At 46.8% G+C, this 15,657-nt stretch overlaps 1 protein-coding gene across 6 annotated transcripts in view; it reads right to left on the minus strand.

Moving 5' to 3' along the window:
- Window positions 1–15,657, minus strand: part of SRGAP3 (SLIT-ROBO Rho GTPase activating protein 3) — a 271,415-nt gene that overhangs the window by 93,452 nt on the left and 162,306 nt on the right. For all 6 annotated transcript variants that reach the window (XR_007134877.1, XM_047779732.1, XM_047779742.1 and 3 more), the window contains exon 4: window positions 3,502–3,564. Coding sequence is in view for 5 of the 6 variants with exons in the window: in XM_047779732.1 (XP_047635688.1) it covers window positions 3,502–3,564 (63 nt within the window). In the remaining variant the exon portion in view is untranslated. The remainder of the gene's footprint in view (window positions 1–3,501; window positions 3,565–15,657) is intronic.

Below are 15,657 nucleotides of genomic sequence, written 5' to 3' on the forward strand. Positions count from 1 at the left end.
AAATGACCTGGCGGGGGTCCTTATGGCACTGGAATGTTCTCACTCCTCTGCAGCAAAAGGCAAAAAGAGAGAGCTGGGGAGGGGCTGCCCTCCCCCACCTGCTCTGAGACCATCACCAGGCTTCTGGGAGATGGCAAGCAGGGACCAGCCTGCCCACCTGGCCTGTGTGTCTAACACCAGCAGCATTTCTGTCCAACCGCCCTTCCCTGTGGCCAGCAGGGACACATGTGCCTGGAACACCTGCTGGATTCAGGGCACTGTGCTGGGCACTAGCTTCATCCTCCTGGTCCCTGACAACTGCCTGCCCTGCCTACAAACTGGAGAAAGGCTCCATTGCCAGCCCTGCCTTTCAGAGGTGAGACTGAGCTCAAGTGACTCGCCTTAGACCACACAGCTGGGTTCAAACTGAGTCTGCAGGCCTTCCGTGCAGTGCTTCTCACCAAGATCTGACTCCAGGACTATACAGGCCAAGAGAAGAGACAGGGCAGAGACAGTCAAGATAACATAAGGGGGTTTTAAAAACTGAGGTAGGAATTTGAGGCCCAGAGGTGATGGCTTTCTTAAAGTGGTAGAGTTTGGTCTGAGCTCGAAAAGTAGGTATGACACAGATACACAGAGGAGGAGGGAGGGCAGCTACAGGCAGGGGTAACTGCACCAGTGAAGAAGCCAAGGCAGGGGAGATTTGGGGTGAACAGAGAGCTCCCAGAAGAGCCCTGCTACAGCTGAGAGGAAAATTTAGGGAGCGGCTGGGGTCCTGGATGTGGCCCCAGGTGCTGGAACACTGTGGAGATGGGGTGCCTGAGGAACATGACACAGTGGGGGAGCGCCTGATGGAGCCAAACTCTCTGCAGAGTTCCCAGGAGAAACATCTCACTGGTTCCCAGCCTCACCAGTTTATCACTCTACTTCCCCCACTGCAGGAAAGCACACTCTCCAGGGAGGCAGAGATAATGGGTGACAGGACTATGGGGACTTCTGATACGTTGTGCCTCTTGGTTCTCTTTGTTTTGAGAGTGCTTCACATATCTGATCCCCTTTAGTTCTCACAAGGAGGTGTAATAAGCAGGTATCACTGTTTCTGTTTATCAGCTGGATTTGAATCCAAGTCTCTGGCTCCAGAGTCTGTGCTTTAAGCCACAAAGTAATTTTCCCCCACAATCCCTGCTGACTCAAAGTCATATGTCTTCTCAAGCAGCAGTACTTCCTTTCCCATGAGCAATGATCCAGTTAAAAACTGTCAGGGCTTGAGGTTTTCTACTTAACTTGGAATCCTAGAAATGGGCCTTTCAACTTTTATGGATTAACTGCTAGGCACTCTTATCCCCATTTTAGTGATTGGAAAACTGGGTCCCAGAAAAGCAAACACCTGGTCCAAAGTCCCATAGCTGGTTGGAGTCTGAGGCTGGACTTCTGACCTGAAGTCCAGGCTCCTGAGCAAAGGCAATTGGGCCTAAGGGGTCCACCACCTGCCGGCTGTATAGGATGAGGACATAGAAAGATAACAACACCAAAGAGAGGGGACTTCTCACAGTCTGCTGTTCTTCGTCACATACCAGAGATTTTCAAATATAATTTTAGTAGCAGAATCTTCCCATTTTAATGAAAAACTTTATAAGCAATCTCCACATGTTGGTGGGAATGTAAATTGGTGCAGCCACATGGAAATGGAAAACAGGATGGAGGTTCCTCAGAAAACTAAAAATAGAGTTGTCATGTGATGCAGCAGTCCCACTCAGGATATATTGATTATCCTGGGCATCTATCTGGAAAAGATGGAAACTCTAATTCACAAAGATACATGGCAGTATTTTATAGTAGAGAAGACATGGAAGCAACCTAAGTGTCCAACAACAGAAGAATGGATACAGAAGATGTGTTAAACACACACACACACACACACACACACACACACACACATGAAATACTACTCAGCCATAAACATGAATTAAATAATGCCATTTGTGGCAACATGGATGTATCTAGAGGTTATCATACCAAATCAGACAGAGAAAGACAAATACCAAGCAGTATCACCTATAAGTAGAATCTAAAATATGACACAAATGAACTTATTTGCAAAACAGAAACAGACTCATAGACATAGAGAACAGACTTGTGGTTGCCGAAGCAGAAGGGAGAGGGATGCGCTGAGAGTTTAGGGTTGGTAGATGCAAACTATTACATTTAGAATGGATACGCAACAAGGCCCTACTGTAGAGGACAGGGAACTATATTGAATATCCTGTAATAAACCACAATGGAAAAGAGTGTGTGTGTGTGTGTGTGTGTGTGTGTGTGTAAATGAATCAATTTTCTATAGCAGAAATCAACACAACACTGTAAATCAACTATAATTCAATTTAAAAAAACTCCAAAAATATAAACATTTCAAAAAATATCCATTTTCTTCAAATTTCTAACACACACACACAAACACAAATAAGGACTCTCCACATATTTAAAACATAGCAGTTTTACCCCTGGCCTGACTGCCTTAGGAGTGGAGGGCCTGTAGCTCCATCTGCTCGGCCACCTCACCCCACTGCCCCAGGCTCTCCTCACTCCTCCCCTAGGAAGCCCACAGCTCCTCAAGCACAGACTATACCTGTCTGCACCACAACCAGTGTGCTTGTGTTGCCCATTCACTCTTCTTGGATTTTAACACCCATCCCAAATCCAGTTAGATCTTGCCTCCAAGCAGGTAGCAAGGTCATTTTTGGGCCAAACTGTAATGTTCTGAAGTTATTCCTCTGAGATGGCAGAGTTCCCATCATGGCTCAGTGGTTAACAAACCCAACTAGCATCCATGAGGACACAGGTTCAATCCCTGGCCTCGCTCAGTGGGTTAATGATCAGGTGTTGCCATGAGCTGTGGTGTAGGTCACAGATGAGGATCAGAACAAGCGTTGCTGTGGCTCTGGCATAGGCTGGAGGCTATAGCTCCAATCTGACCCCTAGCATGGGAACCTCCATATGCTGCAGGTGTGGCCCTAAAAAGACCACAAAAAATTTTTTAAATGAAATTAATTCTCTGAGATGGCATGGCATGCTCATCCCACCCCCACCTCACATAATCCTCAGAGCAGTGCTCCATTTCGCAGATGAGAATATGGAGACCCAGGCAAGCTACAGGCCTGTCTCAGGTCCCATGGTCAGTAAGGAGCTGGTCCCAGATTCAGCCTGTCCTACCTGACCCACGTTCTCCCCACCTGCACCTTAAGCCTTCTGCTTGGTAGGTAACACATTCTTCCCACAGCTGGGAGGGGATCCAGATCTCTGTAAACTTTTACAAACTAAACCTTCCCCCGGCCCCTCCCCAGATATACTGAATCAGAAGCTGGGGCTGTGAGTCATTACATCCCATTGCAATGACCCACTGTGATCAAAAGACACAGCAAAAATCAGGATCATCCCAGATCTCTGGTCAGCCTCCCTCCAATTCTGGGTGCAGAAGAAAGAGGGCCTGATCCCCAACAGTAGCAGAGCCTGAGCAAGACTTACTGTGTAGAGCTCGTTGGTGACCTTCAGGAGCTCTTCATGCATCTGCAGGCCAATCTCTTTGCTCTGGAACATGGAAAAACAAGTGTCAGAGGGGTAGGAGGGTGCTGCCTCACCGACCAATTTCTTTTTAACACAGAAAGGGCAGCAATGCTCGGGGTAGGGTGGGAAGGGGTGCAGAAATCAACATCAACCTCACTAGACCTGAAGCCCTCAACTCACGTGCATGAAACAAATCCACAGAGAGAGGCTCTTTACAGCAGGAATTCCTAGCCACATACATTAAGGAACCCTAGATATCACTCCCTACTGTAGTGATTCACAGGGATATCATATTAAAGATTCTGAGAAGCCCTACAGTCGATCAACCTATTCATCCTTTGTAATTGTGTGTCCTAAGCTGATGTGACCAGAGTGTGACCCTAGGTCAAAACCCATTAACATCTCATGAGACTGGGGTTCCAAAGAACCATTCTGAGAAACAATGACATAGCCTCTCAATTCAGTAAGCAGTTTAGGTAAACAGACAGCCCACTGGAGCATGAAGCAGGGGGTCTGGTTCCTGCTTAGCTGCATTGCTGACCGGCCACATGGCCTTGAAACCTAGGTTATCGCAGCTATAAAACTAAAAACTTTAAAAAAAACTGCTTGAGGAGTTCCTGTCGTGGTACAGTGGAAATGAGGGGAAGGGTTACGGGTTTGATCCCTGGCCTTGTTCAGGGGGTTAAGGATCCAGTGTTGCCATGAGCTGTGGTGTAGGTCTAAGATGTGGCTTGGATCTGGCGTTGCTGTGGTTGTGGCAGCAACAGCTCCGATTAGACCCCTAGCCTGGGAACCTCCATATGCCATGGGTGCGGCCATGTAAAGACAAAAAAGACAAAAAAAAAAAAGCTGCTTGACCAAAATGAGACAGGTATTCTTGCTGCAGAGCTTTTCAGGGCCTTTCATCCCCTCATGTTCATGGACTTTTTAAGTGGGGCTACAGGTGCAAGTTTATCAGTCCAAACTAATATATTACATTGAGGGATATGAGTCAGAAAACAATGAACAAGTTATCTCCAGTTTACCTCCAGCCTGAAGAGTCTAAGATTCCTTTATTTTGCATAGTATTATTATTATTTTATAGTCAGCCCTCCATATCCATGTGTTCTGCATCCAAAGATTCAACCATCTGTGGCTCGAAATAATTTGAAAAAAAATTTCAGAGAATTCCAAAAAGCAAAACTTGAATTTGCCTTGAACTGCCAACTATTTACATAGCATTTACATTGTATTCATAACTATTTACATAGTACTTACATTGTATTAGCTATTATAAATAATCTAGAAATGATTTAAAGTGTATGGGAGGAGTTCCCGTCGTGGCTCAGCAGAAGAAACGAACCTGACTAGCATCCATGCAGGTTCGATCCTGGCCTTGCTCATTGGGTTAAGGATCCAGTGTTGTGGTGAGCTGTGGTGTAGGTCATAGACTTGGCTCAGATCTGGTGTTGTTGTGTCTGTGGTATAGGCCAGCAGCTACAGCTCTGATTCGACCCCTAGCCTGGGAAACTCCATGTGCTGCAGGTGCGGCCCTAAAGAGAAAAATACATACATACATACATACATACATACATAAATGTGTATGGGTGAATGTGCATAATTACATGCAAATGCTGTGCCATTTATACAAGGGACTTGAATATCCATGGATTTTGGTATCCATGGGGGCAGAGAGGTCATGGAACCAATCTCCACGGTTATTGAGATATGACTGCATTGTTATGATTATTTGGGGGGAGGGGAAAATACCCTCCCTATTTGCCCAAGCCATGAAACTTCTGTACTGAAGATAGAAGCCTGCTCTCTGCTCCCTGACAGCTGAGTCATCCTGTCCTTTCTTTCAGCTCCCTCAGCCTCAAGCATGACCAGTGGCAGACTGGCACAGACCAGCCTTCCTCTGGCCCTTGCACAGGTCAGAGCCCCGGACTCTGCAGTAGCTGAGGACTCACTGATGCAATGTCTTCCCAGGCTTCTCCTGACCTGCAGCCTCCTCCCAGCATCTGCACCTGTCTACATGTAGCCCTTATAGGTGCCAGATCTCAGTTCCCATTGTGGCGCAGCAGGTTAATGAGGATGGGGGTTTGATCCCTGGCCTCAAAGTGGGTTAAGGATCTGGTGTTGCCGTGAACTGCCCTATAGGCTGCAGACCCAGCTTGCATCCACCATTGCTGTGGCTGTAGCGTAGGCCAGCAGCTGCAGCTCTGATTCAACCTCTAGCCTGGGAAATTCCATATGCAACAGCTGTGGCCCTAAAAACAAACAAACAAGTGCCAGATGTCTTAGCAGATAGCAAGAGCTCCAGGGCAGTTCCAGAGATCTGTTTAGACCTCCCTCCAGCTCTGGTGACTAAAGAAAGAAGGCTCCATCCAAAAGCACAGCAGAGTCTCAGCAGAACTTTCCATGCAGAACTCACAGGGAAACTGGGCACCTACAGAGGTGAGTGATGAGCCCAACCACCTGTCCCCACCTCCTCCCTTTCTCCCTGAATCTCAGCCACTGCCTCAGCCTCCCCAGTGGCCCCTCGCCCAAGGTTTGTTCCAGACTCTCTGACACCCTGCAGTGGCCTTCAGTCTTGTCAACGACTCTGACACCCAAGACACCGTTTCTTATATATTTATTTTTAGGATCTAATTTTTTCGATAGGTAATAAATGCACATGTTTAAAGGAACTCTAACAGCCAGCAAGGTAAAAAGTGAAAAGTTAAGTGTCCCTGACTCCCAGAACCCCACCCAGAGGCAACTGCTAATAAGTTTCCTCTGATATCTTCCAGAAACAGTTTATCCATAGACAAGCACACATTTGGATAGTGTATGTCCTTTTTTAACACAAATGAAAGTTTTCTTTGCATCTAGCTTTTTCCCACCTAACAATACATCTGAGAGATTTTTCCCTCACAGTCCATGTAGCTCTTGCATCTTTCCTTTTCTAACAGCTGCTTGGGGTTCCATATACCAGATACACCATAACTAATTAACTAGCAGGTTGTCTCCAGTCTATTTATATTCCAAACAATGAGGCAGTGAGCATCGCTGTACTCTGTCACTAAGCACACCGGCAGAGTCCCCTGTCACATAAATTCCTCAAAGCAGCTCTGCTGGGAAGAGTCCAGCCTGCTACGCTCTGCCCCTTGCGCTGCTGGCTTCAGCTCCCACTTCTCGGGACCAGAACCCATGTCATCATCTCCATGGCACTTTCTCTTGGGCTTCCCCTTGCATGACCTCCAAGACCTATATCTTCAGCTGTTGCAAAACAGTACAGTCTGGATGTCCCCTCATCATATCAAACTCAAACTACCTAAACGCAAATCTGTGACCTTTCCTCCATCCCCTCAATTTCATTCAATGGGGTAGTATCTCCCCTGGCATGGCAACTGGAAATCTGGAGCTATTTTTGACACTTTTTAAAAATCCCTCCTCAATCCAATCTGTCACTGGTTCCTGCCTTCAAACGGCCCAGTCCTTTGTTCCCCATAGCAGCAACACCAGCTCCCTCCCCAGTGTCCACTCTTGCCCTTCCTACTTCCTAATAGAGCCATGAATTTGGCCCTGCATTCATCCCTCCAGCTGAGTTATTCCAAGGATGTTGCTGACACCCAACTTGACTCAAGACGGTAGACTCTGGTTTGTGTTGTTAGTTCAGGGATGAGTACATGAAAGCTGCATGGAAGAGGACTTAGAAGGTTGAGCAGCTTTTCTACTGAGTGCAAACAAGAGAGCATGGAGTCCAAGCAGCTACCAACAGGCCTCTTAGGACCAGGAGAGGAAGCAGCCTTAGGTGGCAGAACATGAAACCTAGCTCCTAATGACTCCCAAGAAACTGGCTGAACTGAACCCAGAGCCCGCCTCCTGGTGAACTCCCACTTCTATGGCTTTACTGGTTAAGCTACTTCAAGCTGGGATTATCTGCCACTTACAGCCAAAGCAACCTAACGAATACATTTCTCTAACCAGTCCCAGCAGGAACCAGGTACTGAAGCTGCCCCTAACAAAGCCTTGACTCTTGTCCCCAGTTCTGCATGCCCAGTCCAGTGCAATCTCCTAGAAAGGTATTTTGTAGTGTCCCTATAAAGCTGCCACAACACCTACAGGATCAAGACCCCAGCTCTCTCACTTGACTTTGAGGCTCTATGTGACAAGCACAGGCTTGGTTACAGGGTGGAGAGGGTTGAATTTTAGAGTCACAGACACCAGGAATGGAGACAGGACTTTAAACCATTTAAACTCTCAGTATCTCAGCTTCCTCACATGTAAAATGAGAGCCGGTGTCCTTCTCTGCACTTACAAAGAGAAGAGTAGTGATTTTGCTTGTTTACTTGCTTATTCATTTGTCACTTGTTCCCCCACTTGAAGGGAAAGTCTCCCTGAGGGCAGAGACTTTCTGGAGGCAGACGCTTAGATCCCCCAGCTACTGAGAAGACTGGCAGCAAACAGCCCCCAACTGAGAGTAACCTTCAGGGATGGCCTCTGAGGACAAGGTGACAAGCCTTCCACAGACTGACACCTCATCCAAGAGGCAGAGAGGCCAACTCTCCTGTCTCAACCTGGACAGCTCTGGGGGTCGATCCGTCTTTAGAACTCCCATACCGCTGGCTAAGGCTTTGTGTAAGCCAGCCTGCACGTGGCTTGGCTTCACTCTGCTTCGTACTCCACCCCCAAGGGGTGGATCCCAAGGTCACTCCCTAATCATTCTGCTAAGATGTTAAATTCAGGTCTCAACTTCAGCTTCCTGGGTGCCCAACCTGCCATGTCTCACTTCCCCACTCCTCCCAGCAATGCCATAGAGCCTGTCACATAGTGGGTGCTCATTAGGTATGTTTGTTGAGTGAACCTATGAATGAATGAAGTGACAGTTTCTCTAAGACTTAGTTCTCTTATCTGTTAAAGTAGGACAATGTCACAAGTGTCATGGAGTCCCTGTGAGCGTGAAAAGAGATGACACATATGGTAGCCGGGAAATCAAGCCAGCACAGGTAAAGAGCTTGGGGAGTAATGGTATACACTGAACTGATACCCATTGGATGCCAGCAGCAAGGCTAAGAAATTACCCAGAAAAGGGAATATAGTATTGAATTTTTTATTAACTCTTTCCAGTTTGGATGGGTCAAGGGTCAAGAGCCAAATAATTCTAAGTCAGGAGGCAGAAAAGGCTGCAAAAGAGTGAAAGATGAGTCCTGTGGGATGAAGGAATGCAGAGGCTGGAGGGGCTACCACCAGGGCCACCTCACTTTGCACTAATAATGGCCAGAGACAGCTATTTTAGGCAGGGGCGTGGCCTGAGCAAAGTCCTAGCCAGGAAGAGGGAAAGGTTTGCTTTGCAAAGAGAGAAGCACAGCAACAGAAGAGCAGAGATGAGCTTGAAGTGGAGGTGGGCCAGATCACAGAGGCTAAAGGAGTGCAGACTGCAGTCAGAATGGAACTGGAGCCTCTGAAGGTTTCTGAGCAGGAGAGTGATGATCAGGGCTGCGCTTCTTCAGGAAGATGAAGACACCAGTGTTCAGAAGGGGGTCACACGGAGGCGCTGTAAGTCACCAGATGGAAGCTGCCTGAGTGTTCTCTCCCCTTGGGCACCCAGCCCGGGAGGGCCTGGCCACAGTGAGTGCTCAGCAAATAGTTACTGAACTGCAAAGGACTAAAGGCATTTTATTTTTTATGGTTGGATTTTGTTGGGAAGGGAAATAGCCTCAAGTACAGTTCCAGAAACTACTGAATGAAGAACCCAAACCAAACATTCCTCTAGGAACAGGAGGAGGCCAAAACCCTGATCATCCCCAACAGACATCACACACACCCAGCCCTTGGGGACTCTGGTGGCAGTATATTTGCACTCTCTGTCTGCATTTCTCACATGACTTTCATGCCTGCAGAGGTCAGGGTGGCAGGCTGCTCCCTTCACATACAGGAAATGTGTGGACTATGAAAAATGATTACACTGTGCCAAGGAGGGTTCAGCCATGGCAGCCCTGGTTCCTCAGGGTTGGAAGGACAGAGCCCTCTCCTTTGACCCAAAAGTGTAAGATTAGGTGGCAAGTGGCCCTGCCTTTTTTTCCTGTCCATGGCTAAGAGCATGGGCAGAAAGAACTCCCCTTAGGACCAGATAAGTCTTTGATGAGGGGCAGGAGCTGTCCTGGGCATTATAAGATGTGTAGCAGCATCTCTGGCCTCTAACCTGTAGATTCCAGGAGCATTCCCTACCCCCACACCAAGCTATGACAACAAAATTTATCTCCAGACATTGTTAAATGTTCCCTGGGGGACAAAAAAATCGTCCTGGGTGAGAAGTGTTGCCCTGGACCAAGGGCTCCAAGTGACAGCTTTTCTGGCCTACAGATGTGTTTTATTTGGTCACTCAGTGTTTCCAGAAAATCTGACTCTTCCCAGCATTTAAAAGTCAGGAAGTTCCCCATTATAAATCCAAATTTTCAGCTTTTCTTGAAAAACTAGAAGAGTAAGTGAGACTGAGCCCCCACTGGACAGGGCAGTGCTCTCCAGTTGGCCACAGTGCCCAACATGGCCCTTCACCTGTCCATGTGAGTTTGTGACCCAGAAACCAGTGGGCTATCACTGGGGATGGCCATCTGTATCACTGGTGCTCATGGAGGCAGCCTTCCCAGACCTGCCAAATCTGAATGTGGGAGAGGATCTTATATAAGAACCCTTCTTTCATCCCAACATTTGAGAGCTGCTGAAGAGTCTGGTCCTGAGACTGCACCTCCTGCCCCCACCCCCTGTGGACCCCAACACCACTGCCTACATGGAATCCCCTGAACCCATCCTCCTGCCTATAATACCTCCTCCTATACCTCTGTGGTCAGTGTCTCATCTGGCTTTGATTCCATTCACACCAGCATCTATCAAATGACCTGCTAGATACCAGCCTACACAAGGAAATGAAGACACAAAGCTGAGTGAGACTCGGTCCCTGCTCCATCAGCTGCATCCAGGATTTATGAAGCACGCTCCATTGGCTGCACTGTCCAAAGTCACCTACCTCCATATGTAACCTCATGTAAACCTTTAAGGCAGTTAATATTATTCTGCCCACTTGGCAGATGAGGGCTGATGGCTCAGAAGGGTTAAGCAACTTGCCCCAGGCTGCACAGCTAGGAAGTGGAGGAGCCAGGATCTAGCTTTTGGTTGGTCTAACCCCAAACTGGCATTTATGGCCCATTTCCCCAGGGCTTTGACAAGATGTGGGCACACAGGTGAAAAGAAGCCATTGCAATGTTGTCACAGAGATGAGTCCAGGACACAAATCCAGGCTGCAAAAGAAAGCATGCCCTCTGGATGCCTGTCAATGTGCTTTCTCACCACTTGTGCAAACATCTGCATCCCTAGTTCTTTTTTTTTTTTGTCTTTTTGTCTTTTTGCCTTTTCTAGGGCCACTCCCGCAGCATATGGAGGTTCCCAGGCTAGGGGTCCAATCAGAGCTGTAGCTGCCGGCCTACGCCACGGCCACAGCAACGCAGGATCCGAGCCGCGTCTGCAACATGCACCATGGCTCACGGCAACGCTGGGTCCTTAACCCACTGAGCAAGGCCAGGGATCGAACCTGCAACCTCATGGTTCCTAGTCAGATTTGTTAACCACTGAGCCACGACAGGAACTCCTACATCCCCAGTTCTTGCCCTCACTTGCAGGCAAGTCAAGTTCTCCTTGGCCTGGTCCTTCTTGGCCCACCTGCCCCACCAGGACTAAATCCTCTATGAGGGCCATCTTTGGCTTTTCCCTTCCTCCTTCTTCTGATGACGACAAATGAGAATGTACATGCGACTGACCCCTGCTTGCCTGGTCACCCCAGGTGGTCCATCTGGCCTGACCAGAATGCTCTGGTGCCTTGTCTGGTGACTGGGTCAGAGGAGGATTCCAGGCTGAGCCTGTAAGAATCTTCCCTACAGCTTTCCAAGAACCATACTCTCAGATCATCTCTCCTCTGGGGTTGCTAAGCTGGGACATCAGGGGTCTTGGGGTGCCCACGACAAGGAGAGTCAGGGCCTTGACAGCATTTGAGTCCTGACCTAGGGATGCTTAGATACCATGTACTTCTGGACTTTTCCAGCTTATACAATCCCTTGAATTCCCACCTTCACTCACATTAAAGAATACTGGCACACTCTGTGCTTCTATGAGTGTGAAGACACCAAAATGACCACAGGGTGAGACAGCCTTCTGAAAACCCTCCACCAAGCACCAGCTTTCATTTTCTGCAAAAGGACAAATTTCTAACCAATAAGAGAGAGTAAAGCCCCTTAAAAGCTAAAATTCCAACTTCCCAGAGTGCTGATCACAAAGACACACACACAAAAGGAACTCCATGCTGCCTGTGCTTGAGCTGACCCATATGCTGGGGCAGAGGGAAACAGAGAGAGACAGTAAAAAGGGGCCACCTTTGACCTTTGAGTCTCACTTTTTTTGTGAAAATAAAACCAAACAAAACAACCCATACATTCATGTCAAGATGGCACCAACTGACAAAAATTTTTTGATGCAATGGTTCCTGAGTGAAGTCAATGTCTTTACTGTGAGAGATTAGCCACGGATGGCTGAATCTGGTTTTCAATGCAGTGCTAATCATGCTGCTAAAGGAAAACATTCAAAACTGTTCCTATAGATCCTAGGACTTTATGTGCTGTATTTGAAAAGTTCTCTTTTCAAAGGCTACGTCTCTGTCTCCCTCAAACAAACTCAAAGGTGGAGTCCGTCACTCTCTACATCTAGAAAACATTCAAATGCTGGGTTTTAAGGGCAATACTCTCTCGTCACCTCTCCAGAGGACACCATTCAAAACAACTCTTTAGAAAACATTAAGGCAAGAACTAAGGTGGAGCCTTTCTCACCTTCAATCACTCCTCTTCCATATCCTCTGGCACCATGTCAACAACCCCTGTTACCCTTTTCTCACTCTTACTTGGTGTTCTCATGTTTTCCCCCTTTGGGGACATTCCATGGTTTTCCTAGTTCTGGGATTCCAAGCAAATAATGGGAAACAAATACACAAACAAAACTAAATAAAACCCCAAACTCAGTTTCTTTTAGTTCTACTCCAATGCTGTCCCCCACTCCAGCTTGTTTTCTCATCAAAAACAAAACTAGAGACCCCCAGATGTTCTCTATTTAAATAAATGATATATGCAACCACTGGTCATTTCCCAGAACAATTGTGTTTTTATTTCCAAAGCAAAGGTTTTAAGGGCATATCTCACAGGCACTGGGCTTCTCCAAGTCTGTCCTGGAAGGTCAGCTTAGCCTTGAACACAGCAGGTTGGACAGCTAACTAACTGGCCGATGTTCTCTGGGCTGTGTCCTCACTTGCCAATGACCAGGCTGTGGGCGCTGTGTCACATCACCCCCGCTCGCCTCCCAACATCATCTCGAGACCCCTCCCCCACCACTCTGGCCTCACGTCGCTCTTTCCCCCTCCCCATCTTCTTCCTTTCCCTGCTCCTCGACAATTCCTTTCTTTTCTCCACTTCCCAAACTAATTTCCGTCTTCTGTTGCTGCAACTCCACATACTTGTTTTTGCAAGGAGCTAGAGTACCAGGGCTGGAATATCAGACTGCAAGGAAACAGGAAGGCCCTGCAACCACTCATCAAATGTCCTTGGCAGAAGTGGGCACCACTGAGGCCTCCTTAGGAGCCCAGCAATGGGCTGAGGCAATAAGCCTAGTGCTGTGTCTGTCACCCTCTTCCCCCCAGAATTACTCCCAGCAACTCTCTTAGACTCTGTTCGCAATGAAAGCCTTCATTTTCAGAAATGCTTAAAATAACAGGTCTGAGGAAGTTCAAGGATACCTTGGAATGGCTGTGAACAAGTGGCCCAAAGTGGTCAGGCTGGGACTTTCTGGAGCTCTACTAATACTACTAAATATTATCATTAATAATAATACTTATTATCATGGTTAATAATAATACTTATCATTAAAGATAATAACCACAATAATAGTTTTTGTTCCTTGATCTCTGAGCATGTACCAGGCCCAATAACTGCTTTACAGACAATACCCCGTGGAAGCCTAATATCAGCCCTTTATGGAATATAACCCCATTTTAACCCCACTTTAAAGATTAGGACACAGAGGGAGGGTGAATGATTTGCTCGAGATCAGAGAGCTAGTGAATGGGATGCTCCCAACCATTCCACTCTGTGGCCTCCATGGGGAGAGCTGTTACTCTACATATCTTTAGAATTCTTTCCCAAACATTCCAAAGCACTTATAAAACAGATATTCCTCTGCCTTATCATTAGAAGCACGCTGATATTTGTCACTAAATATCAGACAACATAAAGTACCTGGTGAGTGCCATTTTGGAGCATCTCCTGTTATCGGTGACTAAGGCCTGGCCCCACCCTCTGGCTTTCAGGCCAAGGCATAAGTATGCGGTGGGGACTTTTGGGCTGAGTCCCCATGTCAGCAGAACATACTCAGGAATAATCTTTCTTGACTATTTCCCTGATTTTTTCTTGGGGGGGGGGGTGGTTGTGAGCGGACTTGAGTCTCCCACTCACAGATAAGCATCAAAATGTTCAGGGGACCGAGAGAGTCTGTTCCTAAAAAACAGATGGCTACAAAAACCAGAAACTGCTTGGTCTTGAGCTGTTTTCTCCCTCCCTACATTATCCTCAAGGTGAATATGAATGTTGTCAGGCTTATTTGTTGGCTTCTAAACATTATTGATCACTTATTATTGCTGAATCACTGACCTGAGACATCTCTCTAAACATGTTGTCATTTTATTTTATTTTATTTTATTTTTTAATTTTTTTGTCTTTTTTTGCTATTTCTTGGGCCGCTCCCGCGGCATATGGAGGTTCCCAGGCTAGGGGTCGAATCAGAGCTGTAGCCGCCGACCTACACCAAAGCCACAGCAACTCGGGATCTGAGCTGCGTCTGCAACCTACACCACAGCTCACGGCAACGCCGGATCGTTAACCCACTGTGCAAGGGCAGGGATCGAACCCGCAACCTCATGGTTCCTAGTCGGATTTGTTAACCACTGCACCACGACGGGAACTCCAACATCTTGTCATTTTAAAGTCTGATCTTCTACTTCATTTGCATTGTCTGTGACTAGTATGTAAGAGAGGATTTCATTGGCATTTCAAAAACATCTGTAGCCAGGTATCCGCCCATCTATTCACCTACTTTCACCCATCTATCTATCCACCCATGCACCCATCTATCTATCCACCCATGCACCCATCTATCTATCCATACATCACCCATCCACTGATGATCTACCCATGAGCCTACCCAGCCACTCATCCATCCATCCCTTCCTTCCTGTTTCCACTTCAAACTCCCAATCCAGGCCCCTATTACATTCCACCTCTAACCAGTATATTAGTGTGTATATATAATGATATGTAACTGCTCTCCTTGAGTCCAGCATCTCCCTTTTCAAAGCTATCAAGTTAATCATCCTTAAACTTGGTTCTGACCACATCACCCCCATGCAAGAACCTATAGTAGTTCTAGAAAATGAAGCCCTTCTTCTCCTTCTGACACCCAAGGGCCTTCTTGATCTATCTCCAACCTGCCTTTCCTTTTCTTCCCCTTAATTCCAACATTCCAATTTTGGGGGAGGGGTGGAAGTTGGGGGTCTAGGGATTGAATCCACACCACAGCAGTGATAATGCCAGATCCTTAACCCAGTAAGCCACCAGGAACTCCAATATTCCAATATTTTAAACACACATAAGGGTAGAGAGAAAAATAACAAATGCCTATGAATATGCCACCCAAATTAGATAACCATTAAGATTTTGCCATTTTTGCTTGAAACTCCCTCTTAGGAAGCAGAACACACTGTAGAGACCCCTGACATGTCCTTTGTCTCCCTCCTTCCTCACTCATGCCTCAAGAACTGCTGAAGCTGGTGTCTATCCTTACACAGCCCACCTTTGTAAATGCCTATTTTAGATATGCATCTAACAATACAGAAAATATGAATAATCATTTTTTAATATTTTTATAAAATTTATAAAAATATTATAGTGTACCTTGCTTTTTTAGCCCAAAGTGTTTTCAACTTTTGTACACAATGATATATGTAGATCTATCCTTCATCTAAATGACTGTAAAAGAGTCCATCATGTGACTCTCCATAGCTTAGTTAAC

This window comes from Phacochoerus africanus, chromosome 1 (genome assembly GCF_016906955.1).
Source record: "Phacochoerus africanus isolate WHEZ1 chromosome 1, ROS_Pafr_v1, whole genome shotgun sequence".
NCBI lineage: Eukaryota > Metazoa > Chordata > Mammalia > Artiodactyla > Suidae > Phacochoerus > Phacochoerus africanus.